Source organism: Enhydra lutris, unplaced genomic scaffold, assembly GCF_002288905.1.
Source record: "Enhydra lutris kenyoni isolate GAN:26980312 unplaced genomic scaffold, ASM228890v2 scaffoldscaffold59, whole genome shotgun sequence".
Classification (NCBI taxonomy): Eukaryota; Metazoa; Chordata; class Mammalia; order Carnivora; family Mustelidae; genus Enhydra; species Enhydra lutris.
In genome coordinates, this window is record NW_019154143.1 from 908386 (window position 1) to 934769 (window position 26384).

The window sequence follows — 26384 nt, forward strand, 5'->3', positions numbered from 1 at the left end:
GCTTACCGCCCCCCTCCACGCCGCCATCTTCAGAGTTAGTAAGGATTCATCAGATCCTTCTCATACTTGACTCTCTGTGTTTTCTCTTCTGCTATCAACCAGAGAAAACGCTCTGCTTTTAAAGGGCTCATGTGCCTAGAGTAGGCCCACCCAGATAATTTTTGTAAGTTAAGGTCTATTGGTGAGTAACCTTAAATTACTTCCACAAACTCCCTTTGCTTGGTAAATGTAGCATTATCGTGGGAGTAACACCAGGGGCAAAGACCATGGGAGCCATCTTAGAATTCTGTCTACCACAAATATTCATGTTTTTATTTATATCTTTACATTTATGTCCATGTTTCTATGTTGTTTGCCTTTTTATCTTTATTTAACTAGTTCATAGGAAGTTTTTGTATGTTACATGTTAAGCCTTTCTACTCTTGGTTGCAAACAGTTTTTCCACCTCTTACAAGTTGTCTATTGGCCACTAATATTAAGTTCCTTTTCCATAGAAAACTTAGTCATTTGGATTTCACTCTTAAGGTGCATTATGTATTTGTATCTTTTTATTCACATTTTAAATTTTTATTCATTTTTATTTTTCATTCACTTCATTTTTTATTAACATTTGCCCATACGTGCACTGTCTTTTTAAAAAAAAAATTGTAAGTGTTCTTTCTATATTATATGTAAACATTTCATCATATTATTTGTAAATTTTCTCCAAACTGTAATTTGTCTGTTTACCATATTTATAATACCATTTCCCATTCAAAACTTTAGTATATATATGCAAGTATATTATTTTACAAAATATGGATATTTGTAAATACATAAAAATTTCAAAGTATTCTGTATTGATTAAGGCCTTCACCCCTGGGTGGCATATGTACTGTCCTAGAATGGCTTATGCGTTTTATTCTTGGTTTTGTTGTTGGGGTTTTTTTACATTCATCTTTACTCCATTTGGAATTTGTTTTTTGTATAGAGTGCCAGCTGTGGATCCAACTTTACTTTCTTCTGAGTGGGTTGCCAAATGTTCCAACACTTCTTATCACATTATCTTTTTCCAATGAAATGAAATACCAACTTTGTCATATATTAATTTTTCACATATAATGAGATTTCTCAATATACTCAGTTGTTTTGCTGATAGTACTCTTTATATATGGCAATAGCATGTGTTTAATTACAGCGATTCTATATTTGCATACAGTGACTTCATAAAATGCTCAGGCAGAGCTTTATCTCACCCCACACTCCTGGGCTACTGTTGTTTTTACTACTTTTCTTGGCTATTACCAGGCATTTGAAGTTTGTGATCGTTTTATCCATTTAGGGCTTGAAACTGCATTACATTTAAAGATTAATTTTGGGAAATTTGACATATGATATTGTCTTCTAAGAACTAACAAAATTGTATTATTTTGTTTGCTCAGATCTTGTCTATATCATTAGTAAGATTGGGATTTGGCACTTTTCTTCACTTAAGTCTTTTGTCTTTTTTTTTTTTTTTTTTAAACTAAATGTACTCTTGTTTCTTAGTCTTTGGGTCATTATTGAGAATGGATTTTTTTCCATTTCCATTTCTTAAGGCTTATTATAAATAAAAAGTCTATTTGTGTGTTTGTGTGCTTACCTTGTATACCACACATTTATTACACATACTTACAAAATCTTATTCCAGAAGTTTTCACTACAGTCTCTTGGGATTTTTAGAAATATAATGATGACAGTCACAAATATAATGACACTCACACTCACAAAATCACAAAAATAACCTGTTTTTTCCAGTGTTTGAAAGATTCTTTTCTTCTCTATAATCTTTATTGCCTAGAAACTCCATTATATAGTGTTAAGTGATAATGCTGATAGCAGGCATCTCTGAGTGCTATTGATTTTAATTGAAATATTTAGCTGTTTTGGATATTTGTGTTGCTATTTGGTAAATAGTCTCACTTAAATAAATTCTTTTCTGTTTCACTAAGAGATTTTATTAGAAATAGCTGCTGAATTTTGTCAAATGCCTTTTCAGCTTCTTTTGATGTGGCTGTGTGTTACTTTCCTTCAATCTGGTGATTAGCTAGATTGTTTGTGAGCTGCTGACGTTAAGCCACTCTTGTCTCCTTGGAATAAAACCTACTTGGTCATAACGTGTTATTCTTTCTTTTATAAATCAGTTTCCAGTCGCTGATATTTTATTTAGAACTTCAGCAAGCATATTCCCAAGTGAGATCGGTCTATAGGTTTCTTCAGTGGACTTTTTATTAGATATAAGAAGTTATACAGTCTGGCAAAATGTGGGACTAATCAGAAGGCTCAGCCACTGCCAGTGAGAATGCAGATTTATTCAAACATATTGGGGAACCATTTGGATGTATCTACTTAAGTGAACATATGAAATCTACTGATTCTGTTTCTGGGCAAACACCGAGGAAAATGCATACATATGTACACCAAAAGATAAGTTCTAGAATACTTAGAGCAACAGTATTAGTAATAGCTTCAAACCAGAAACTACCTAAAAGTCCATCTACTAGGGAATGGATTAAATACATTTTGGTATTCATACGATGGAATATTATACAGCAATAAGAATGCACAGTTCATAGGTACATGCAACATATGGGTGAATCTCAGAAACATTATATTGAGCCTAAAAAGGCAGCTACAAAAGGATACTGTATGCTTTCCATTATATAAAGTACTAAAATGGGCAAAACTGATTTGTGTTAACTGTTAGAAGTCAGGAGAGTGGTTATCTTCAGTGAGAGGGAGGTAGGGGAGGAGATGGTGTTTGAAAGGGAGTCTGAGGGGGACTTATGCAGTGCTGGTAATATTTTGTTTCTTTATCCTGTGCTTGTTTATGTTGGGTTGTTTGGTTCATGAAAATTCATCTAATTTACACTTATATGTACACTTTTCTGTATGTACATTATATTTGAATAAAACATTTTTAGAAGGCAATACGTGTTTCATAGAATGAATTGGGGAGCTTTTCATCTTTTCCTACACTTCAGAATTGTTTAAATAAGAGATCATTAAAATTATGTTAAAGATTAGATGAAATTTGGATGAGAACCCTTTTGGTCCCGAGGTCTCCTATTTTAGAGGTAGGATTTTTAATTGCTTTCCTAGTATCTTTGGTTCAAAATATTCACTTCTTGGATTAATTCTGATAATTTTTATTTTGTAGGAAATATTTCATTTCTTCTAGGTTTTCACATTTATTTCTAAATGTTTCTTGTAATTCTGTGTGGTATTATGCTTTTTATTCTTATTATCGAAGAATTATCTATGTGTGTTTCTTAATTTTCAAGGAGTTCAGGAAAAGAAATACTCACCTTTTACATTCAGTTCCTCATGGCAAGTTGAAGGATGAGGAAGAGAAAATTAAGGTGGATCAAGAATGTGCTCAGAATCTCGTCTGAAGATTTCTGCATCAGTAACTGAGGAGGTGTGTTATTAGCTTCTCCATTTCCCTTGCCTTACTGGAAAACAGGACACCAGTTTTTTTCCCTCTGTCCTCGTCTTGTTCCTTGACCCAAACATCTCTTTTTTGTGTGTCGCTTGGAAAAGCAGTTTGGTTTCTTCTCCTATAGTCAGTGGACAGTTTCCAACAATTTAAACAATCTTTCTATTTACAAACATGTAAAACAAATGGCAAAGATTAGGAATGGGTCATGGATATTAGCCATCTTGCCTCTCTTATTCTCAGTGTGTTTGGTCATTATTACTGGACTAATTTGTCTTTAATGTGCAGATGAACAAAGTGTAGCCCTGCCAATTTACATTTTGCTTCTGTATCAGCAAGGAATGGAATTAGCTTTTAAGTTTGAGAAAACCCAACAAATAATGGCCTAAAAAATAGAAGTTCACGGTAAGGGAGTTGTTAGCATTGGTCCAACTGTTCAAAATGTCAAGAAGGACCCAGGCTCTTTTTATTCCTCTTCTCTTCTTAGAGGATTGAATTTTCATCTATTGTTTGGTTTCAAGATGGCTCCAATAATGCCAATCATGTTATCCAAGTTCAAGGCAAGACGAAGGTAAAAAAGAAAGAAGGGTCGTACTAATTAGGACTTTCTCTCTTTTGACAGCAAAGGAAATCTACCCAGTGGCCCTCCAGCAGATTTCTCCATGTATCTAACTGGCCACAACATTGCCTCCCTACATTTAATGGATGTTGAGAAAGTGAGTATCTCACTTTTCAGCTTCTCTAGTAGGAGATGGCAGTGAGAAGTCAATTTCAAATGGCTTTTGGGTTAAAGACAAATGTTCTCGTTCACAAATGCCCCATTAGACAGGAATCTCTTTAATCACTCATTTCTATTTTGCATTTTCCCTCATTTCTTCTCTCTCACCTGACTATAAAAGGTAATATATGTAATTTGTAAACACTGAGTCCTGATATCCTGACTCTTGAGAACAGTGCTTCAAGTCACCTTCCAAATGGGACTTTTGCTTTTCTATATGATATCCCAATCATTCTAATCTTGTTTGTTCGTTCCTTGTTTTGAATTTACTCACTCTCTGAAGAATGATCAAACAGCTCTCCTAAGTAGACTTCCTTTCACACAAATCCTAAGGAACCCTGTTGTCTTAGATAGAGCCTTGAGTCTGTCCCTAATATTGCTGAAGTTTTCTCTCAGTTAATGCATGAATCTTCTTGTGTTCTTTCTACTTGAAGAGGATTATCTTTTGTACCTTGGAAGAAGTTGGTTTGTTTTTCTAAAGAAGCTAAATAAAAACCTTAAGATATGTCGTAAAAAATAAACATCCTTGGGCATAAATTCTTTGGCCCAACCAGTACCCTAAAAAAACCCCTAAATTTTAAACTTCCGATATAAAAAGTGTAGGCCTCCTTTGCTCTTTAAAATGAAAGACCAAATTATGCTTCTGGCCAAGTGAAGTAACAGATTTATCTTCCCCTTTTAAAGAATAGAGGGGGAAAATACACAGTAGTTTTCAGATATTGAATAACAGCACAAGGCAATAATTCCTGAGAGAGAGGAAAACAAATTGTGGCCCTAGCTTACTGCCTAGAGAGAGTGTTCATGACATGAGGGGCAACCCAGCAGAGCCTAGAGTTCTCTGTGAATTGAAGAGACAGAGTTGGGAGTTTGGTGAGTCCAAAATAGCTAGAGTTTGCAGGACAGAATACTATAAGAAAGCTCTGGAGCTCTGAACTGGGTCTTCCCCAAGTCTTCAGCTAAGTATTGATAACTATAAGCACATGATGCATCTATCAGAGGCTGAGGAAGAGTCACCTAATAGATAGGCAGAACAATCTTCTGATATTATGCAAGATTGGGAATAGTTCATGTTTCCACCAGGCACAGTGGAATATATGATAAAGTTTGAGGCATTAGGTAGAGGATTAGGAAGGGTATTGTTGGCTCATCACTGTGTAAAAATTCAACACTAGGTTAAGTGTTGCTTTGGCTCTGTCTTAAATTTAGAAGTAAAACACGAATAGCTCAAACACACACACACACACACACACGAATAGTGTGGGAAAGCAAAGATGGGAACTTTACACTAGTTCCCAAAAAGGCAAAATTCATAATCTTGGGACCCAATAATCTGGTATGCAAAGGAAAAGGAAAACACAACCCCAAATGAGGAGAAAATGTAATAAATTCAAATTAACATTCAGAAAACACATTTAAATTCAGAATTAACACATTTCATAAAGTTAATGTTCAGGGTTCTTATACTATTTGTGAAGTAGGATAATATAAATTATAGATGTACACCATTGAATCTAAAGCAACCACTTAAAGAAACTACAGCTAATATATATACGTATATATACATATATTAGCTGTAGTAGATTAGATGTAGATTTATTTATTTTAGAAAGGGGAGGGGCAGAGGGAGATGGAGGCAGACTCTTAAGTAGATTCCATGCTAAGTGTAGAGCCTGACACAGGGCTTGATCTCACCACCCTGAGATCGTGACCTGAGCTGAAACCAAGAGTCAGATGCTTAATTGTGGCACCCAGGTGCTTCCCACCAAGTAACTATAGCTAATAAGCCAATAAAGGAGACAAAACAGAGTAATCATAAAATATTCAATTAATCCAAAAGAAGATAGGAAATGGAAAAGGGGAACAAAGAACAAGTATGATAAATAGAAAATAAATACTGAGGTGACAGATTACTACGTAAGTAATCACATTAAATGTAAACGGTGTAAACACCATAATTAGAAGGCAAGATTGACAAGTTATATACAAATAACAAGACTTGCCTACATAAAATGCTACATACAAGAAATCCACTTTGAACATAAAAACTCAAATAGGTTAAAAGTAAAAGGATTAAAAAAGATGCCATAAAAAAAGAAAGCCTCAGTGACTGCATTAACATCAGGCCAAATAGATTTCAGAGAGCAGGGGCAAAGAGGTTTATTTCTTAATGATTAAGAGGTTAATTCATCAAGAGAACATAACAATCCTAAAAGTGTATGCACCTAGTAACAGAGCTTCAAAATAAGTGGAACAATGAAGGGAGAAAGAGACAAATCAGGATTTGGAAGAGTTGGGTAACACTACAAACCTAATTAACATTTATAGAACATTCTACCCAACAACAGCAGAAAACACTTTTTTTTTTAATGTGCCAAGAACATTTACCAAGGTAGACCATATTCTGAGCCATAAAACAAGTCTCAATAAATTGAAGAGGGTCCAAATCATACAAAGTACGTTCACTGACCACAGTAAAATTAAATTAGAAGCCAATAAAAAAAGGTGTCTGGAAAATCCCCAAATATTTGGAAACTAAATAACACACTTCTTAATAACCAAAGGGTCAAAGGAAAATTAAAAAGTGTTTTGCCAGTGAGGATGTGGAACAAGAAATCTCATTCACTGATGGTAGGAATGCAAATGGTACCACTACTTTGAGAGACAGTTTGGCAGTTTCTTACAAAACTAGACCTGCTCTTAGCATATAATCCAGCAATAATGCTCCTTGGTATTTCCCCAGCTGAGTTGAAAGGTTATAGTCACAGAAAAACAGGCATATAGCAGATTTATTCATAATTGCCAAAACTTAGAAACAACTAAGATGTCCTTTGGTAGGTGAATGGATGAATAAATGGTGGGTTCATCCAGAAAAATGGAATATTATTTAGCAATAAAAAGAAATGAATTATCAAGCCATGAGAAGACATGGCGGAAACTTAGATGCATATTACTAAGTGAAAGATATGATTTCAATTATATGACTTTCTGCTGGAAGTAGTGAAAAGATCAGTGGTTTTCAGGGACTTGGCAGAGGAGAGATGAATGGGCAGACTTCAGAGAATTTGGGGGGCACTGAAACTATTTGTATGATACTATAGTGGTGGATACATGTCATTATACATTTGTGCAAACCCATAGATGGATGTACAACATTCAGAGTGAGCTCTAATGCAGATTGTGAGCTTTGGGCAATAATGATGTGTCAATGTAGGCTCATTGATTATAACAAATGTACAACCTGGCTATCAGATCTTGGTAGTGGGGGAGGCTGTGCCTCTTGGTAGGAGAGTGGGCTGGGCAAGGAGTATATAAGAAATTGCTATACTTTCTCCTCCACTTTATTGTGAGCCTAAAACTGCTCTAAAAATAAAGTCTAGGGGCGCCTGGGTGGCTCAGTGGGTTATTAAAGCCTCTGCCTTTGGCTCAGGTCATGATCCCAGGGTCCTGGGATCGAGCCCCGCATCTGGCTCTCTGCTCCGCAGGGAGCATGCTTCCTCCTCTTTCTCTCTGCCTGCCTCTCTGCCTACTTGTGATCTCTGTCAAATAAATAAATAGATAATCTTAAAAAAAAAAGTAAAGTCTTAAAAAATTAAAAGTCTATATAAAAAAATACTTTGAACTGAATGAAAACAAAAATGCAACATACCAAAATTTGTGGAATGTAGCTAAAGAGAACTCAGGGAATTTTATAGCACTAAACTATGTAAGAAAAGAAGAAAGTTTTCAATTCAATGATATCAGCTTTCATATTAAGAACCGAGACAAAGAAAAGTAAAATAAGCCCCAAATCAGCTGAACAAAGGGAATGAAAGAGATAAAAGCAGAAATCAATAAAATGTAAGACAGGAAAACAGAAAGGCAGTGAAAAGATAAGCTGTATTTTTTGGAAAACAAATAAAATGGAGGCTATTCTGATAGGTTCTGCAGACAAGCTCCTGTCCACATAGGTGGAGGAGGAGACTTGCAATGCCTTCTCATACCCAAGAAAAATGACCAAACAGGTCCCGGGGTCATGAGAAAAACCCACTACCATCTTATGTGCAGGTGGTGATCTGCTTACCAAATTAAGTAAGATCTGTGTTCTTCAGTGAGGGGAAAATATAGGATTTCTTTTTTTCATCCAGGAAACTTGTTCTTACCTAGTCCTTTGAGAAGTTTCTATATATACTTGCAAGCTAGATAAAGGTATTTCTTTAAATAATTCTTTATTTCTGACTTCACGTTTTAGACATCCTTCTTTCATCCTCATTCTTCTACTGAATTTGTTGATTTGACCTTTCTTCATAGCTTCACTTTATTTCATTCCATGGCTTTTTAGGTTATTGGCTTCCTACTTCCTTCTATAGGTAGAAACCTTAAATAATTGTTGTTTTCCCCAAAATACTGGTGGGTGATCTTACTGCATTTACTTAAATTATGTTGTATTTACTTAAATGATTTTTTTTTTTTTCCTGAGACAAACTTGACCTTAAAACCTGCCATTTATCTGATATGTGACCCCAGGGCAAGAGAGTCTCTGGGTCTTTACTTTCCCCTCTAAAAAATGGTACCTTCACCTCTATCATCCCAATTAAGTCCTTCAAAGGTAGTGCCGGGCATATGGAGACCCCTCAGGAAGGCCAGCCTTTCAGCTCTCTTTCTCATTTCCACCCCAGCAAACAGGGCAGCTGTTTACAGTACTTCGCCTGCTGCAGGAAACGTCCCCATAGAGAATTCTGGACCTGGTAACCAAAAGCAACACATTACAAAGACCTCTTGGTTTAAAAACATTCATAACCTGAATCTTTCCAGGTGATTTATTTAGAAACCTCCTTAGAAAAGGAGTCAAACTAAAAACTAATTTTCTCCATTCCTAATTTTTCCCAGAAAATGAAGAGATCTATTTAAAAGAATTTATAGGCAATGCCATATTTAGGAGGAAAAGCTGAGAGAGCTTCCATTTAATTCCCCAAGTGCGCTTTTCAAGTTGCAGCTTTGCTCTTTAAACTATAGAGGCAAGCAGACCCCAGCTGGTAAAGCTGACCCGGCCCCATCCCTATACCGTGGCTGATGTCACTGATTGATTTTAGCATCTCTTTTTTTAAGGGCCATTAGCCTCAGACTCTCTCTTCGGATGCTTCTTTAGGCAGTCATTACCACTGGTGCAAAAACCTATGCACCATCCCAGCCCAGGCTTTCAGGGTACCGACCCAGTGTGATGAAGGCAGTGTGACCACAGGCATTCACAGATCTCAAGAGAGACTTCTTTGTTCTGCAATTTACTCTTCAGTAAGAAAGAGTTCCTTAACCACTGGCAGATCATTTGTAGCTGGGACAGGGGACTGGGCTAGGCCTTGGCGTTTTTGTGAGTGCGTAGGATCAGGGGTGACCAGAAACCTCCTGGGAGTGATGTGGTAGGAAGGGCTTTGGAGGGCATCTGGGAAAAACAGCAGCTGTCAAGTGGCTAGCAGTCCCCATGTAACAGGAGTCACCGCCATGGCCGGGTGGGCTTGCTGCCTCGCAACAGGTTGGACAGGTATGTGTCAGCTGACCCTGTTGGATTAGGACAGCTGACTACACAGGCTCTCCTGTCCCCTAGGACGTCCAAGTGAAAGGGGCCAGATGACAGTCAACATGAGAGGCAGGAGACCAGTTCCAGGGGGCAGTGGGTTCCCTTTATCTGCCGCAGTTCAACCCCGAGGAGGGGCCAGGTAGGAAGTAAATCTTAGGCTTGACATGGTGAATATAAACCTGCTAGTCTATATTGGTGCCACATTGAGACTTTGTCACTGATGCCTGTGATTGGCTTTAGTCTCATCACCAGGATTTCCCTAGGCCTCCTCAGCCTATATAGGAAGGAAGGCAATCTTAGGAAAAGTAACTAACTAATTACTCAGTGGTATTGGCTTAGCCTTATTGGCGTACTGCAGGACCAAGCATCTTTGGGGTCTTGAGGTGTGCCTCAGGACTGCTGCTCATGAGCACACTTGTGGTCCAGCCAGGACCCTCTTGGCTGCTGCCCGTGTGGGCATCCTACCCTTCCCCCTAAGACTGTCACAGCTCCGTTGGCATTTTGTGTCCGGGATCAGAACAACTCCCAGATGAAAAGGTTGATTTTTCACTTTGGGAGAATGCCCCCTCTCTGCAGAGGGAAACAGGCCTGTGGGTGTCCCAGGCCTTGCATTTAGGTCAGAGGAGCTGGAAAGGTCCCCCATGGTTTCCACACGATGGTTGTCTCCTGGTTCAATGAGGGTATTCTCTTAGGAGAAAACCAAATGGCACTGCCACTTTGCCCTTTAGAAATTTCTGTCTGCTCATTTATTTTGCTTGGTGTGTATCTTAGACAGGCATTACCACAGTGGTTTGTAGCCTTCGACTTGTCCCCATTCCCTCTTTGGCTTTAAAATGCCACACAACCCCACTATTGAGGTTGGAAAGAAACTCCCTTTCACTGGGATTTCAAGGAGAACTTGTAGAGTATTAGGATAATTGAAAAAATCGATATCGTAATATAAGGATACAGGGTTACGGATGCCTTGGGGATGTCAGGCTAACAACAAGTAAATTGACTTTGGGTCTTGTTTGGTTTTGCAGTTTCCATGGCTCCCAGACCTTCCCCGTTTCTGTGCCCTGGGCAGTCATGTAAAGGCTCTTTGTTGAGAACCCAGATTCGAATTTGCCATTAACCTGAATACGCCCTGCTCACCTCAACCAAGTGTGAAACTAGAGGAGTCACAGAAAGAAGCTATTCAGCTGGAATTGTACTTTTTATAAGAAAGTCTCAGCTGCCAAGCTGAGTACAGCATCTGCTTACTTGGGCAGCTTAGCGCCTGCGGGCCCAGTTTGTGTAAGGGGGACGGCAGAGGTAAAGCTAAGCTCAGTGTTTCTCAATTATAGGACGGGAAAGAAAGGAAGAAAAGGAGGAAGGGAGGATGGGAGGAAGGAAGGGAGGGAGGGAGAGAGAGAGGGAGAATGGAAGGGAGGGAGGAAGAGAGGAAAGGAGGAGGGAGGGAGGGATAGAAAGAGATGAGGGAGGGACGAAGGAGGGAAAGAAAGAAAGGAAAGGAAGTAAAGAAAGAGGAAGGCAGGAAGCGTGCGTTGAAACTGGGTCTTTCAACCTTATTTGTTTTCCATGTGGATGGTTATTTAAATAGTCCATTTCTCCTCAGTCGAGCCTTCGTACTAAAAACAGAAGTGGGTCTCAGCAGCAGCGTCTCTGCCTCCCTGAGAGTCTGAACAGTTTTCAAAGGCTTCTGGCCCATAAACAAGTAACCAGAGGGTAGCCATCGAGGTGGAGAGAAGTGACCGTCTTAGAGAGACCGTCACTGGTTTTCTGGGGTAAATTATGGAAACAAAGCGAAGGGAGACAGCGGCGCTGGAAGATGTCTATGCGGCCTGTGGTTGGTTTTCCCGGTGCCCTTGTGGACATGCAGTCACTAGCATTCAAGACAAGGAACTTCGAGAGGGTGGTCAGATAGAGCCATGTGAGACCTGGCCCCCAACCGGCCACGTTGCCCTGCTTGCCTGGGGAACCCTGCTACAGGGGGTCAGTCCTTCATGGGCAGGAAGTTTCCCTCTTCTCACTCTCTGCAGGTTGTTCAACACTTCCAGACGAAGATCGTTCTGGAGGAGAGTAGAATGAGAGGGCTGCCTGCTGCCTCTCTCCTGTTCTGTCCCTCCTCCCCTTTCTGAAGCCCTGCTGTCTTCCTGACCCTCGGGTTCATGAGTTACTCCAATTTCCTTCCAAACACTCCCGTTTACTTGAGCTGCTGTGAATGGAGTTTCTGTTACTTGCCACCGAGAGAGCTCTAACCACGGCCTGGCCCCTGCCTCTCTCCCCAGCTTCGTTTCCTGACACCTCACGTTTCATGCTGTCCCTGTGTCATGCCTCCTCACCTTTGCTCCTGTCATTGCCTCTGCTGGGACATCTTCTGCGTCTTCCTGTGGCTGACACAGACACACCCAGCTCAGGAAGCCCCCCCCAAGTGTGCCTGTCACCTCTCCTATCAGTCAGATGTTCGCTGCTTATCTCTGTGTCTCCCACACTGGCCTCTAGGCCCCTTGGACAGGGACCAGGTCTTACCCATCTCTGTACCCCAGGGCCTATCACAATGCCTGGCACATAATAGGTGTTTGTTGAAAGAAACCATGTTTGTTGAAAGAGACTCGGGAAGGTAAACAGAAAAACAGGGTTTCATTTCTGCAGAAGGTGAGGGACAGAGTTACCCTGTGGGTAGATACCCAAAGAGGATTCTGGTCCTAGGAAAAGAGTGCTTGTGACATATCACAGGGAACCTCAGAGGGTCATTCTAAGGAGTGGTGCGGTGTGGATGGAATTGAGCCGCTTTTTCTCTTCCATCATAACCCTGTTTCTCTCTTCCTGAAACATCCCTGCCTCCCATTCAGCCAGTGCCATTGTTTCATTGTATTAGGGGTTGGCACCGTTGGGTGACAGATTTAACGTTCTCATCCCCTGTGGTCCATGTCCCTGATGATGTGTGTGAATGGTGTCTGCTAATAGGGGACTAAGGATGTTGCTGGGAAATGGGTGGGTCCAGACTCTGCATCCAGAGAGCCTAAGTCTATCTGAGCAAGAAAGAGAGGGCTGCAAAGAGGAGGTGGCATTTGGACTGAAACTTGAAGGATAACTCGGAGTTTAACGAAAGGATGGGGAGCCTGATGTGTTCATCAGGAGTTGCAGGGACTGTGGATAATAGGTTAAAGTCACTCATCTTAAGTGAGGGCAAGGTGTGGGGCACCTAGGTGCCTCAGTCGGTTGAGCGTCTGCTTTCAACTCAGGTCATGATCTCAGGGTCCTGAGGTTGAGCCCCACCTCGGGCTCCCTGCTCAGCGGGAGCTTCTTCCTCTCTACCTCCCCCCAACCGGCTTGTCCTCTCACTCACTATTTCTCTCTCAAATAAAGAGAGTCTTAAAAAGGGACGCTTGGGTGGCTCAGTTGGTTAAGCGGCTACCTTCGGCTCAGGTCGTGATCCCAGAGTCCTGGGATCGAGTCCCACATCGGGCTCCTTGCTCATCAGGGAGCCTGCTTCTCCCTCTGCCTCTGCCTGCCACTCTATCTGCCTGTGCTCACTCTCGCTCTCTCTCTCTCTGACAAATAAATAAATAAAATCTTTAAAAAAAAAAAAAAAAGAAAAGAAAGTCTTAAAAAAAAAAAAAAAGAAGTGAGGGCAAGGCGGCTGTCCAGAGAATCAAGGGGAGTGATGGGGGGAAGTGCAGTGTGGCTTGGACGGGTAACAGACTCTTCACTTTGTACATTTAATAGACCCTGAGAGTACGCTTTGCAGAATTATACATATACTGTAAATCGTCAAGCGCACTAGAGAACCTTCTGTGCGGCTACCATTAACAAGAAGCAAAGTGGTTAAGTATATAGACCCTGGAGTCAGATTGTCTGGGTTTAATTCCCAGATCTGCCTCTCCTGGCTCTGTGACCTTGGGCAAGTTACTTGACACCTCCATGCCTCTGCTGCATGATCTGTAAAATGAGAACAATAGTACCTCTCTGAGCAGGTCACAGGGATAAGAAAAGTGCGTTAAGACAAGAGAAGCCCTCAGAATAGTGCCCCATTTGCAGCACTCACTCACTCATTGTCGGGCACCAGTATGATTTTATTTCTCATGAGGTCGTTTGCAATCACCAGCCATGCAATTAGAGCAGGAGCCCATGATAATAATTACATGAGTTCAGCCGTTCATTTGGTGTTGTTTCCCACTAGACGGTGAATTCCTCAAAGGCATTAGTTGAATAAATGTCTCTTTCCAAAGTAATTGAATTCATGCTTTCAAGCATATTTCCTACTTACTATATTTTTGTGCTGGTAATCTAAGGGGAGAACTTTTCTTAGGATTGTGAGGGGGAAATAAGATTATTAGTTGGAAACTCCTCCATGAAGCTGGAAAATCCTGCACACAGAAGCATTGTCTTCTGTATAAACCCATGCCAGCCCCTTGAGACTGTTACTGGAAAACTTGCTTCATGGAGGTTTTGTCCTGTTCGAAAGGGTTTAAAGAGCCTGGAGAAATAAATATCTGAGCCCTCGACCTTGTCCATTTGGCTGGACATTTTTAGCAGAGCCTTGTTACAAAACTTTTAGCAAAGAAACTTCTTTCAAAGGGCTGTAACTCCTGAGAGGTGGGAAAATAAAGTTGAGTGGCGTTTAGACATCTTCTATACCCAGGGAAGCTGGCCCAGGGCTCCTTGTCTGCTTGTTTTGGTTGCCTTGGAGGGGAAAGGGCACAGAGGAGTTTTTCTGTTGAGACCATGGAATGAAAGTTAAAGTGGCCTTTGGAGATTGGCTCTGAGTCTGCAGGACCCAGAGGGCTCTGCAAAGGCTGGACCATAGCCCACGGAGGGCAGACCCAGGTGTGTGTGTGTGTGTCCAACATTGGGATGGAGGTGGGTGGGGGTTCTGACCCCCCAGGAAGGCAGTCAGAGGAGTCAACTGGAAGCCAGAGATCTGAATTGTAGTTCTGTCCTTCTGTGTCTGTGTGAGCTTCCACTGGTCTTTCCTTTTCTGCCATTGGATGATTTGATGTGGATCTTTTCTAAAGTTCTTTTTCTAGTGTTCAGATTCTGGCTCTGCCCTAGCACCGCTGAACACAGTTTGGGTTGAGCAAGGCAGCATTTATATCCAAACATCCCACATCACCCATCACCACGAGGGCCCTTATATCCAAACTGCTCTGCGCAGCCCTGACCCGACTCAGCCCCACACCCCACACCAGCCTCCCCACTGCACAGTGGGGTGCTCTCTCGGTAGCCAGTGAGCTCCCAGAAGCTCAGCCCTTTCTTGCCTCTCCTCTGCTGCGGCATCCAAGGGGCGGCTGTTGATTTTCAGGCCTAGGATGGGAAAGGCCTGCTCCTTGCCCCCTTTGCCTTTCTAATCTCCCTCCTTCCTTCCACAAAGTCCCCAGCTCCTGGGAAGATCTGAAATCACCCTTCATCCTTATCACTGCTGCCTTCTCCCAGCTGGATCCCTTCTCATTCGCTGAAGACAGTGAAGCTGGGCTCACTTCTGCTCTCTCCGTCCCGACTCCCACTGCCGTCTGTGTGACTTGAACGCTCCCTCGGACAACTCTGATGGCACCGCACCTCCCGGGGCCTCAACTGCCTCTCGCCTCTGATGCTCCTTTCCTCCGCACACACACACTCTCTCAAATATTTGCTGACACCGTGTAGACAACGGGCCCATTTAGTGAGGTTTCATTTGTCTTTAAAACTATGATACCTATAACTAGAGTGACCATATAATTTATTTTCCAACCAGGGACAATTTTGTGAATGAGAGAGGACACCAAAATAATTCAGATTGCATTACTTTTGGAAATACTTATTTATGACAAATTGGCTTTTGTATTAAGGCCCTTTACTTTTTGAATATAAAGTAATTATATTCAAAAGCTATTTTCCAAAATAAATTTTCCTTCAAACAATTAAAACATTTACATGTCTACACTGAAGAGACATTGGAAAAAACTTTTTGTACTGATTATCTGCATGTTCACAAACATAGGCAGAATAATTTTCCTTGTACTTATTTAAGTTTTCGTTTCTTAGCCGAATCTCTCACTAGTAGTGTGTGTCACTGGCATATTTATAAAGAATTTCTTTTTTGAAAATAGTTTTTGTGTTTTGAGGTTTTTGAACAAATATATTTGCAGTCGCTTTTAAAGTAAAATTTATGGTTAATGAATTTGAAATTGCTGACACCTTGAATTGATTCTTCTCTGTAGACGTCAGTATTTTGAGCTGATAATACACTCTCCAGGTACTGAGAAATTTGTCAGGCTTGAGGCAAATTCTGCTAAATGGATGATATCTTCCAATTCCTTCTGTAGATATTTTGTCCCAAGTATTGGCAACAGGTACTGTCTTTTTGCCTCCGTTCATGGCGGCATCCTTTAACACACACTTTTACAAAACGTGATTTGTCAAGTAAGTCACCTTTATTAATGATTCTTTCAAACACTCCCCCATCACACACAGATTTCGTATCCTAATAGATGAGTCCTTGGCAGAAGCTGGAAGTAAGAAGTGGTGCCCAACTAAACCCCATCCCAGCTTATTTTAATGCAGCTATTAATGATAATATCTGGTTAACAAGTGAAAACCATGGCGCAAATGCTCAAACTTGGGGAGACCCAGGGCAGCAGGCATAGACAGGGGCTCCTCTGTCCCACTGACCGCTCAGAAGTGGCTCCGTGGGCCTCCATCCGTGGCAGCATAGCAGTATTGCCAGAGGGCTCGTCAATCATGCCACTCTTCAGGCTCCAGCCCCACTGACCCTAATTCCACAGCTCTTGGAGTGGGGCCTGGCAACCAGTCTCCCAAGGGATTCTGGGCCAGATCACCTTGGTCCTCCAGGAACGTTCCTCAGCTGCTCCTAAAGCTACAGGATGTGGGCGCACAGTGATTCAGATAATCGAGAAGAGGGAGGGAAATCAGGAGTGGAGCCGCTGCTGCTGCACTTTGCACCCCTGTGGCTGTGTCGTGCCTGTGGGCCAGAACCGAGTGCAAAGCACGTGCTCTGCGGAACGGGACGAGCGGAGGGTCATCCTGCCAGAAAGCCTGTGAACACTCCACAACACGGTCAGAATGTCATCTTTTAAAACAATTAAGCAACTCCTATATTGTCACCATAAAAATTAAATCTGTGAGGGTTACAGAATCCTAATTAGAAATAAAAATGGGGGAGAACCCTCAGAAAAACTCTAGTTAAACCTGTCATAAGTTCTGCACTTTATTCTTTCTATTTATTTTGAAAACCATCATCAAATTGTAAATCCCCAGCACCCTCCAAATGATGTATCATTTTCCCTCATTCTATACCCCTATGATCACCTTTCTCACTCCAAGCTTGGAAGTACACAAAACCACGCTGGTGAATAGTAACAGCACATCTGGGCACCAAGCCCCACGTGCCCTGTTGCCCCATAAAGCATTGGGGACCATCCCAGGGCCAGTAGGGAAAGCAGCATCGGCTGGTGCTTTACCTGCTCGGAATTCAGTTCCGAGGCTGTGAGTTGAACTCTGTGCAAATGTTCTGGATGACCTTGGGGACAAATTTGTGCAGGTTGTCAAACTCATCCACGAAGAAGGAGTGGTGGTTGGCAGGGTGAGTGGCGATGACTTCCAGCTCGTCCTGGGCAGCCCATGCAACACCTATTGCGTAGGTGATCACCCCTGTGGGGACAGAGTTCAGATGAAGCCATTGTGCCCAAGGAGAGGCACTGTGAACGAATCACTGCCTTTCTTTGCTCTGTTGGCTCTTGTGTTGGGATGCTAACAAATTCAAAATCAGAAATGTTCTCCAAAGCATAAACATCTACTCTACACCCACAGTCACAGAACGGATATAAACTATCTCATAGGAGTTTAGAATCTTTGGGAGGAAGAAACCCCAGACAAAATGGAGTAATAAATAAGATTTTCATGTCCATGGGCAGTCGAGGGGATGATATTTCAGGACCAATGAAACTTGATGCCATGCAGATGACATCACATGGCACATGCCTGCTCTACCTGTGTGTAGAGTCAAACGAAATCTTAGAGAGTTTTATTTCTTTTAAAGATTTTATTTTATTTTTTAAAGGAATTTCCACACCCAATGTGGGACTCAAACTCACAACCCTGAGATCAAGAGTCTCACGCTCCACTGAGTGAGACAGCCAGGCTCCCCTAAGTTTTATTTTATTATTTTTTAAAGATTTGTTTATTTTGGGGGTGGGGAGGGGTAGAGGGGGATGGAGAGAAAAACTCTAAGCAGACTCCATGCTGAGCGTGGAGCCCAACATGGGACCCGATCTCACGACCTAGAGACCATCACCTGAGCTGAAACCGAGAGTCAGATAGTTAACTGCATCACCCAGGCAACCCTCCCCTCAGTTTTAAATGCATCAAAAGTGAGTTCAAGGGATGCCTGGCTGGCTCAGTTGGTTGAGCAGCTGCCTTCGGCTCAGGTCATGATCCCGGCATCCTGGGATTGAGTCCCACATCGGGCTCCTTGCTCATCAGGGAGCCTGCTTCTCCCTCTGCCTCTGCCTGCCATTCTGTCTGCCTGTGCTTGCTCTCTCTCCCTCTCTCTCTCTGACAAATAAATAAATAAAATCTTTTTAAAAAAAAAAGTGAGTTCAAGATCTTCCTAACTGAAACAGTGGAATCAAATTACTTTGGGCTTATAGGTGACTTTACAACCCATAAAATGCAATCTCCTTTCCAGCGTAGAAACCCTTGCACAAGGACCGGGAGAGATGGTGACCCAGCATGGGCTCCAGCATGGATGTGAAGACAGGTTTTCAAGATAAGGGAGTGACCAACAGAGTTGAATGCTGCAGGGAGGTCACATGACATGAAAACAAAAATGTGTTCATTGGATTTAGAAAAAAACGAAGACATTGGTGGCTTGGTGAGAGCAGTTTTGGGGTGTAGATGCCAAAGAAACCAAATGAATTGCTATGAGTTGAGAGTGAAAAGGTGAAAACTAAATGAAGATGTGGGCACAGCGCATAGAGCTAACCCTTCCTGGAAGTTTGGCTGTAAAGAGAAGGAGGTAGGTGGGACGTGGAGCAGACATGAAGCAGACTTCTTCCTTCTTTGCTGCTCAGAGAGGCCGGTAGTGTTTAACAACACCCCTAATATGTTCCCTGGGGTGTTGGACATTATTACGTGGTAGACAAAACCAGAGCCTAGAAACACAGCCCCTTCCTCGTCCCGCTGGCCCACCATGCCCCAGGGACGCTCAGCAAAGGCAGCTTACCCTTGTGATGGGCAACCATGGCCGGTATGCGGACGTCGTCATAGGACCTCCCGTCAGTGATGAGGATCATTAACTTCCTCTTGTTGGGCTTGGACTTCTTGAAGAGCTGTTCCAGGGCATAGTTGATGGCAGCCCCCGTGCTGGTCCCACCGCTCCAGTAGCCGACCCTCTTGATGGCGTTGAGGATGTCGGCCTTGGTGCTGTGATCCTCAAATCCAAATTCCAGACGCTGCTCGTAGGTGTACTGCACCGCCCCGATCCGCGTGTCTGTTTCTGAAATCTCAAACTCTTTGCTGATGTTGGCCACGAACTGGAGGACTGTGCGGAAGTTGCCCGTCCCCACGCTGCTGGAGCCGTCGATGACGAAGCCGATGTCGGCGGAGTTCCAGCAGGTCTTGCTGCAGGCCAGGCGGTCCGTGTCACAGATTCGCTTCAGCAAGGGCTGCACCGTCTTGTGGAGGCTGAACCAGCTCTGCACGTTGAGCGAGTAGAAGCCGTTTGTTCTGCACACAGCCTGCAAGACAGAGGGGAGGGGTACTCGCCCGCTCGGGTGTCGAATTCTCCAGGCGGTCACCGTGACCCCAACCGCCAGGACAGGTGAAGAGAGAAGCAGACGGACTCTTGTTTTCTGCCCTCGTCTTCCTACAGCTCTTTTTCTACCATGGTCCACCCAGTTAGATGCCCGCTGGGTCACCCCTGGACTCACTCTTACTCCCTCGGCTGGGTCTCTGCTTTAGGGGAAGCGCATCCTCAGAGAGAGGTGAATCCCTGGTTTCAGCCTCATGGTCATGCCTCTCTGGGCCCCTAGGTCTGTTTGTACTGGGAGCCGGCCATGGGATTGGCACCGGGGGCACCAACATCTGAGAGGATTAAAGAGAGCTTCTGTTCTGTTCGGGAGAACAAGACACATGAGAAGTAGCTACAGGAATGTTTCCAGAGCAGCCCTGAGCCCCGCAACAAGGGCTCCCACACATATGTCAGGAGTCACACTAGATGTTCTTGGAGAGCTTCTCTCGTGAATCTAACCCTACAAAATGGATATAACCCCCCCTTCATGAAGGACTAGACAGAGGGCCAGCTGTGAAGGGACATCTGAGTCCCCAAGACTGGAGCACAGATCTCTCTGCCTTCAAAGCCCCAGCTCTGTCCTCCAGACATCCCTGCCTCCAGACAAATGAATATTTATTGGCTTGTGCCCAAGTATGTTCCAGAAAAACTTAAGGCAGCTTCAAATAAACATGGAGTAAACTAGCCTCTGTGCTCTCAGAAGGGACCAGGCTTGTGTTCCTGAAGTGAAGCATGTCTCCTTGCTGCTGTCTCTCTGGGGGTCACAGGGAGAGTCACAGACCTGGTGACTACACATGAAGCTGTAGAACTGACAATTTATTTTAAAACAAGAAATGACTTGAAACTGTCCTAGGAAATATTCTTAATTTCCTAGGAAATGTCCTAGGAAATATTCTTAGGGTTGCAAAACCCTAAGAGGGGTTTATTAATCTTTCCATGGCCTTGGTATTATTTGAGATGAATGTCCTGGCTGAGCTGAGCTCTTGGGGAGTCCCACCAGGCGCCGGCTGAGGTCATGGAGGGAGAGGGCAGTGGTGCTGCGTGTGGGCAGGAGACACTGGGCGTGCCAGGACCACACTCCAGAGGCCTCGAGAGTAATGGGGGACCAGGAGGGGTTTGGAGCAGGGACCCCATAGGACTGGAAGAGCTCAGCATCAGTGTGAGTGGGCTTCACTGTGAATCTACACCAAACTGGGGAGCCCCGAGAGGGAGACACACCAGAGTTAGAGTGCTAGGTTGCCCTCGGGAGGTGGCACTGGGAGCTGATGAGGTGTTCCGGGATGACTCTGGGTGACTCCAGGCTCCAGACTTACTGGCCCCTCCCTGGAGGCTTCCCTGCCTCCAAGTAAGCTCTATGCCCCTTTGAAGGCACAAGAACAGTCTTGAGGGCTGTCACAGCTGTGCAGAGCGAGTGGACGCCAACACCGGGCGGGTCCCTGGGGCACTTCCGTACCTTATTCGAGAAGTTGGGCTCTGTCACGTACTGCTTCTCACTCTCAGTGGCACCTTCGACGGTGATGAAGAAAATGTTGATTCCTGACTCTCTTGCGAACCTCGAAGCCTCCTCCACCTTGTCCGTGGGCCAGCCGTCCACAATCACCACGGCCACGTTGGGTGCAGCGCCTCTGTTCCCATTGGCTTTGGAAAAGAAGTTCTTGGTCACGTAGGAGATGGCCCGGCCTGGAACAAACAGAGAGCTCATGCTTGCAGAGACTGTGATCACATGGATTAGAAATACAGGCAAGATCCCAGCGGCTTCCAGAGGGCCAGAAAAACCCTCTCATGCCCTCCCTTTGTGTGTTTGCTTCTCTTTTTCGTTTTTTTTTTTTTTTTAAACCACATTAACTGTTGTGAGGCATACAGTTCAGTGGTCTGACGCACACTTCCAATGTTGTACAACCATCTCCACCATTCGTATCCTTCCCCCATTTCACGTCAGGCCTTTCATTTCTAATTCTCTATTATTTAAAAAAAAGTCTTAGGGACCAGCAAACAGATGAGAAAGACTTTCATGGCAATAAGAGGGTCCCTTCGTTGCCTGGGCCCTGGAAGTGCACAAAGCCCTTTCCGGGAGTGTGGGGTAGGAGGCACTGGCTGGAGGGACAGGAGCCTCTTCTTGGCCTCCCGCCACTGGGGTTTGGCCAGCCTGGTGCTCCGGGAACTGCGGGGTATGGGAGTCTGAAGTCCAAGTCAGTGGTGTCTTCTGTCCAGTTCCATGTGAGGGGCATGGGTCTGGCTGGCCAGGGAAGTGTAGTGCTCACTGAGAACTGAGGGACTGTGTTCCAGCCTTGGCTATGTGGACCCAGGCAGGTCACTCCAGATTTCCAGTTCAGCAGAAAGCCACAGTTGGGAGGTGTAAGGGAGCCGCCAACATGGCTTTCCAAAGCACTTGCTTCACGCCATCTAGGACCTCAGCAATTTTTCATCAAGGAGGGGTGACAACTGTCCCAGTTTACTGGGTCTCTCCTAGGTTAAGTGCTGAAACCCCATATGCTCCTGGGTAAATTAGGAGGACCAGGTCACTGTAGAGTTAGCATAATTTCATATAAAAGCAGGGCTCTTAACCCGGGCTCTCTGGACCCTTGTGGGGCATCGGGGGTGGGGAGTATATCCACAAAGCCCCTGAAATTACATGTAGCAGTTTGTATGTGTAATTATTTATTTAGGCTGAAGGGAAGCTTTCAGGAGATTCTCAAAGGGGTCCTCAATCTAAAATCAATCTAAAGTCCTAAGACTTTAGGACTAATGTCATTACACTCAATGGTTTTTGGTTTTGGCCAGGATCCTGGCTCCGAGGGCTAGAGTAATCTTAACCTATTAACTGAGAGGATCAAACAGTTACATATGCAGGAGCTGGAGAAATGTCTTGGAGACCCCACATGATCTGGCTGCACCGAGCAGAGCTGCTACAGAGAAACAGCTGCTGAGAACTGCCCTCATAGCCAAGGGATAATGTCCCTGAAGGCGCAAGGCCCCCAGCAGTCCCCTCCGGCTGAATGTTAGATGCCTGTGAACAGAGCACAGCCCTAGCCTCACCCACACTTAGATCTGGAAGTTGCCGTCCATTAGTGCTCAACCCACATCCCATCCCATCCCACCTTCCAGCATGTCTTGAAAGCTGAGAACAGAAATCTGGGAACCACACTGTTGAGACTCCCTTGCAGATACAGCCGTGGAGTTGTGCTAATTTCATGAATCGATGTGCAGTGCAATGAGATTTAGAAGATGGAAGCAAGGCAGAGACTCTGCTATTTCTGCTCCTGAGCCTCGGAGGGTCCTTGACCTCTCTGGGCGGTGCTGGAGGAACCCATGTCTGGTCTCTAGCTTTGTCGCTATGGAGGTGGGAGGGTACAGAACATGCATTTTGCGGGTGTGACTGGAGCAGGCAAGGCCTCATTTGGGGGATGACTGCTGTAGCAGAAGCCTGCAGACTGTGGTGGCTTCCTGGCTGAGTCAGATTCCTGAAGAGGCTGTGCTGGCGGAATTGATCATGTGATTTCCTGATCTTGGAAGAGACAGCAGCTCCTTGGAGGTCCGTCTCCTGCAGGAAGCCGTCAGAAGTCATCTCAAAGTTCAGCCTCGAGCTCATTCCTCAGCTCTTTTGATTATTCTCAAAACCATTTAGAACCTAGGAATAAATCCTTTTCTGCTTCAACCAGATAAAATGGATCCTGTTCTCCAAATGCAAACCCTGATCAGGACAGGGCAGAGACAGAATATGTTATTCCCTGAAAAAGGTATATGATTTTAAGACACTACTCTAATCCCATCAAGGATATAGGGTGCCTTCTGAAGTTTCTGTTTTATTCCATGATACATTACTGGAATGTCACTGATCTAAGTATTCAATTGAAAACGAATGGGAAATCAACTCTATCATGTTTGCAACGAGGTGGTATTGATCTGGGGTCCCGGAGAGCAGTGACTTGGCCGGTGTTTGGTTAGCATTTTTCAAAGCTCTTCATTTGCCAGATACTACTATATTGGTCTACACTGCAGTGGGGAGGGAAATAATCAGATTTATAGTAACTTCAAAGATGTTCCTTCAAAGACAGTTCTGTGTGCATTACATGCCAAGCCACCGTGGCTCACTTCTCCATTTCTTTGCATGTTGACGATTCAAAGAGGTTCCCTGAGAAGTAGACAGTCCTCCTAGTGCCCCCAAAGCCAGACTACCATTTATGAATTTGTACGTTGGCATAGGCTCACTGGCAAAATGGTTTCTGGACCTGCCCCACTGGGGGCTAGACTTGGACTTCTGGTAAACCTGCCATCACCTCCTAGCCACCAAGGCTCAGACATCTCAGGAGACTCAGCTTGAAAGGAAGAACCTGTCTCTCTTTGTACAGTTATCACTTTAACAGGAACTATTGGAAGAAGATCCCCAAGGAGTGCTGTGGAGCTTTCTGAATGGAACTGGCTATAATATTTAATGTTACGTAGTTGACAACTTCTAAGTTGATGACTCATCAGCCAATCAGGAAACAGTTATAATAGCTGTCCTGCTTGTCCCAAAGAAAGCTGCCAAGCCAAGATACCAGGCATGCTGGAACTCTCCCGCATGTGTGTGATATTGATTCCTGCCCATTATTCATGAGGATACTTTAGAAAAAAAATACAGATATTAGGAATCATTTCTTGATGGATTGTTACTATTCCTTCCTCCTCCTGTATAGGATGTTAGGAGACAAGCACACAGAAGGAACACTGTGGAAGCAAACAGAACGATCTGAATTCAGATTGCATACCTGCATTAGAAAGCCCTCCTCGCTGGGTGATTTTCTCTATGGCGGTCTTCAGATCCCGGGAATTCATGTGAGTCCTGAGGTTAAACTGGGCAGCAGGGTTGTCTCTTAAGAGTGAGAAGGAGAAATAAAAGTTAGCTGGAAAGTTACTATCTTTGGAGGAAAACAGAAATCAGATTTGATTCTTTTGTATACAAACAGAGGGAAGCGGCTTCAAAGCCCTTAAGCTGTGTTTTGTAAAATGTCCCAATGTGGACAGAAGTAATGGTGAGATGGGAGGGCTGGGGTCCTTCTCAGTGTGTATAGAGAAAAGTGGTCTGTTCCAGGACTCGGGGTTCTAGTTTCGATTGTGCTGCTTCCTCACTGTGTGGCCTTGGGCAGTCACTTAATTTTTCTGGGCTTCAGTTTCCTCATCTAGGTAAAAGCAAAGATCACAACACTCATATCGCTAAGAACAGGATGATTGCCCAGTGGGATTTTGCAAATGTCAGTGTCTCCCCAGGCTGTCCCAGACCCTCCTCTCCAGAGAGGAAATTCCCAGCTGAGAGCTACTCCCTGGTTTACCCCTACGCTGGAATTTTGTCTTAACTGTGACATTTAGGAAAAGACATTCCTTTATTTTTCATTTTATTGTTCCTGTGACTGGGTGAGAATATTCAAATCTTACCTAAAAGGTTAACATCTATTAACCAAAAGTTCAGTGGGAGAGGAGGTGGAGTAAATTAAGTAGAGAAACAGAATGAGAATCCTTCTCTAGAGAAGAGTGTCTGAGGGTGAGCCAGGGGGATAGGCCTGGGAGCAGCTGAGCAGGGGCTGTGGATGTGCTTTATGACCAGGTGGGAGGGGGGCCGGGAGGGAGGGGGGGCTCTGTCAGTGGGGACGCACAGTAAAAACACATCTCACAAAGCACTGACATTTAGCCATGGACGAGGCTTCGAGTGAGTGTGATCTCTAGAGTCTCATGGGACCCCGCACTCCAGAAGAGTGTGCACGCTGTTCCCTGCTCTGATGCTGCCATCTTGAAATCAGTAATGTTTGAAAATAGGGCTCTGCACATTACGTAGCAGGTCATACCTGCAGGTGACTAAGCCTTCAAGGGGAGGGAGAAGTCTCTTTCTAAAAAGTAGACTCCACACCCTGTGTGGAGTCCAATGTGGGGCTTGATCTCACCACGCTGAGATCAAGACCTGAGCTGAGATTCAGAGTGGGCTATGTCACCGACTGAGCCACCCAAGTGTCCCCACCCCCACATTTCTTTTCTTTTCTTTTTCTTTCTTTCTTTCTTTCCTTCCTTCCTTCTTCTTCTTTCTTCCTTCTTCTTCCTCCTCATCCTCCTCCCCCTCCCCCTTCTTCTTCTTCTTCTTTTTTTGTGAGGGAAAAGACTTTTAAAAGCAGCCTTTCCGGGGTGCCTGGGTGGCTCAGTGGGTTAAAGCCTCTGCCTTCGGTTCAGGTCATGATCCAGGGATCCTGGGATCGAGCCCCGCATCGGGCTCTCTGCTCAGCGGGGAGCCTGCTTCCTCCTCTCTCTCTGCCTGCCTCTCTGCCTACTTGTGATCTCTGTCAAATGAATAAATAAAATCTTAAAAAAAAAAAAAAAAGCAGCCTTTCCACAAACACCAGGAGTAGGTCTTGGGAGAAACACCTTTAGGCGGTTTAGGTGGCAAACCTGAGGGGATCTGCAGTGGATTCTTAGCAAGTCCTTTGGGGAACCTGGCCATGTGGTCACCAGGAAGCCAGTTCCCTAGGACTGAGAGGAGACATCTTCTGCCTCTCTCCCCACTTCTTCCCCTGCTCCATCCCTACTTTCCGACTTTTCCGGCTATCTCCAGGTGATCTCTATGGGAGAAGAACTCCTGGAAGCTGGAAGTGTGACCCTCTGTCCTCCACTTTATTAGTAAATATGAGGGACAAAGGCTGCGTCTTGGACAAAACCAAAGTGAAATGCCCAGCAGGCATGCTTATCTCTGTGAGAGGGGACTGGAACCTGAGAGGACTGGCTCCCTTCGGGGAAGACAAGGGAAGTTTAAAAGAAGCTCAGGGAGATGGGTGTTGGGGCCAAACCCAACCAGATGAAATGCTAC

General features: G+C 44.1%; 1 protein-coding gene and 1 long non-coding RNA gene across 2 annotated transcripts in view; one reads left to right on the plus strand and one right to left on the minus strand.

Moving 5' to 3' along the window:
• The first annotated feature begins 3362 nt into the window (after positions 1 to 3362).
• On the plus strand, positions 3363 to 24355 carry LOC111158450. Its single transcript, XR_002641355.1, has 3 exons — positions 3363 to 3439; positions 4080 to 4173; positions 24235 to 24355. It is a non-coding gene; the product is annotated as an uncharacterized LOC111158450 (long non-coding RNA).
• Positions 15834 to 26384, minus strand: part of LOC111158449 (vitrin) — a 98039-nt gene continuing 87488 nt past the window's right edge. The window contains exons 12-15 of the mRNA XM_022520469.1: positions 24307 to 24410; positions 21012 to 21238; positions 18992 to 19505; positions 15834 to 17418 (exon numbers count right to left, since the gene is read on the minus strand). Coding sequence (XP_022376177.1) covers positions 17240 to 17418; positions 18992 to 19505; positions 21012 to 21238; positions 24307 to 24410 — 1024 coding nt within the window. The 3' untranslated portion in view covers positions 15834 to 17239. The remainder of the gene's footprint in view (positions 17419 to 18991; positions 19506 to 21011; positions 21239 to 24306; positions 24411 to 26384) is intronic.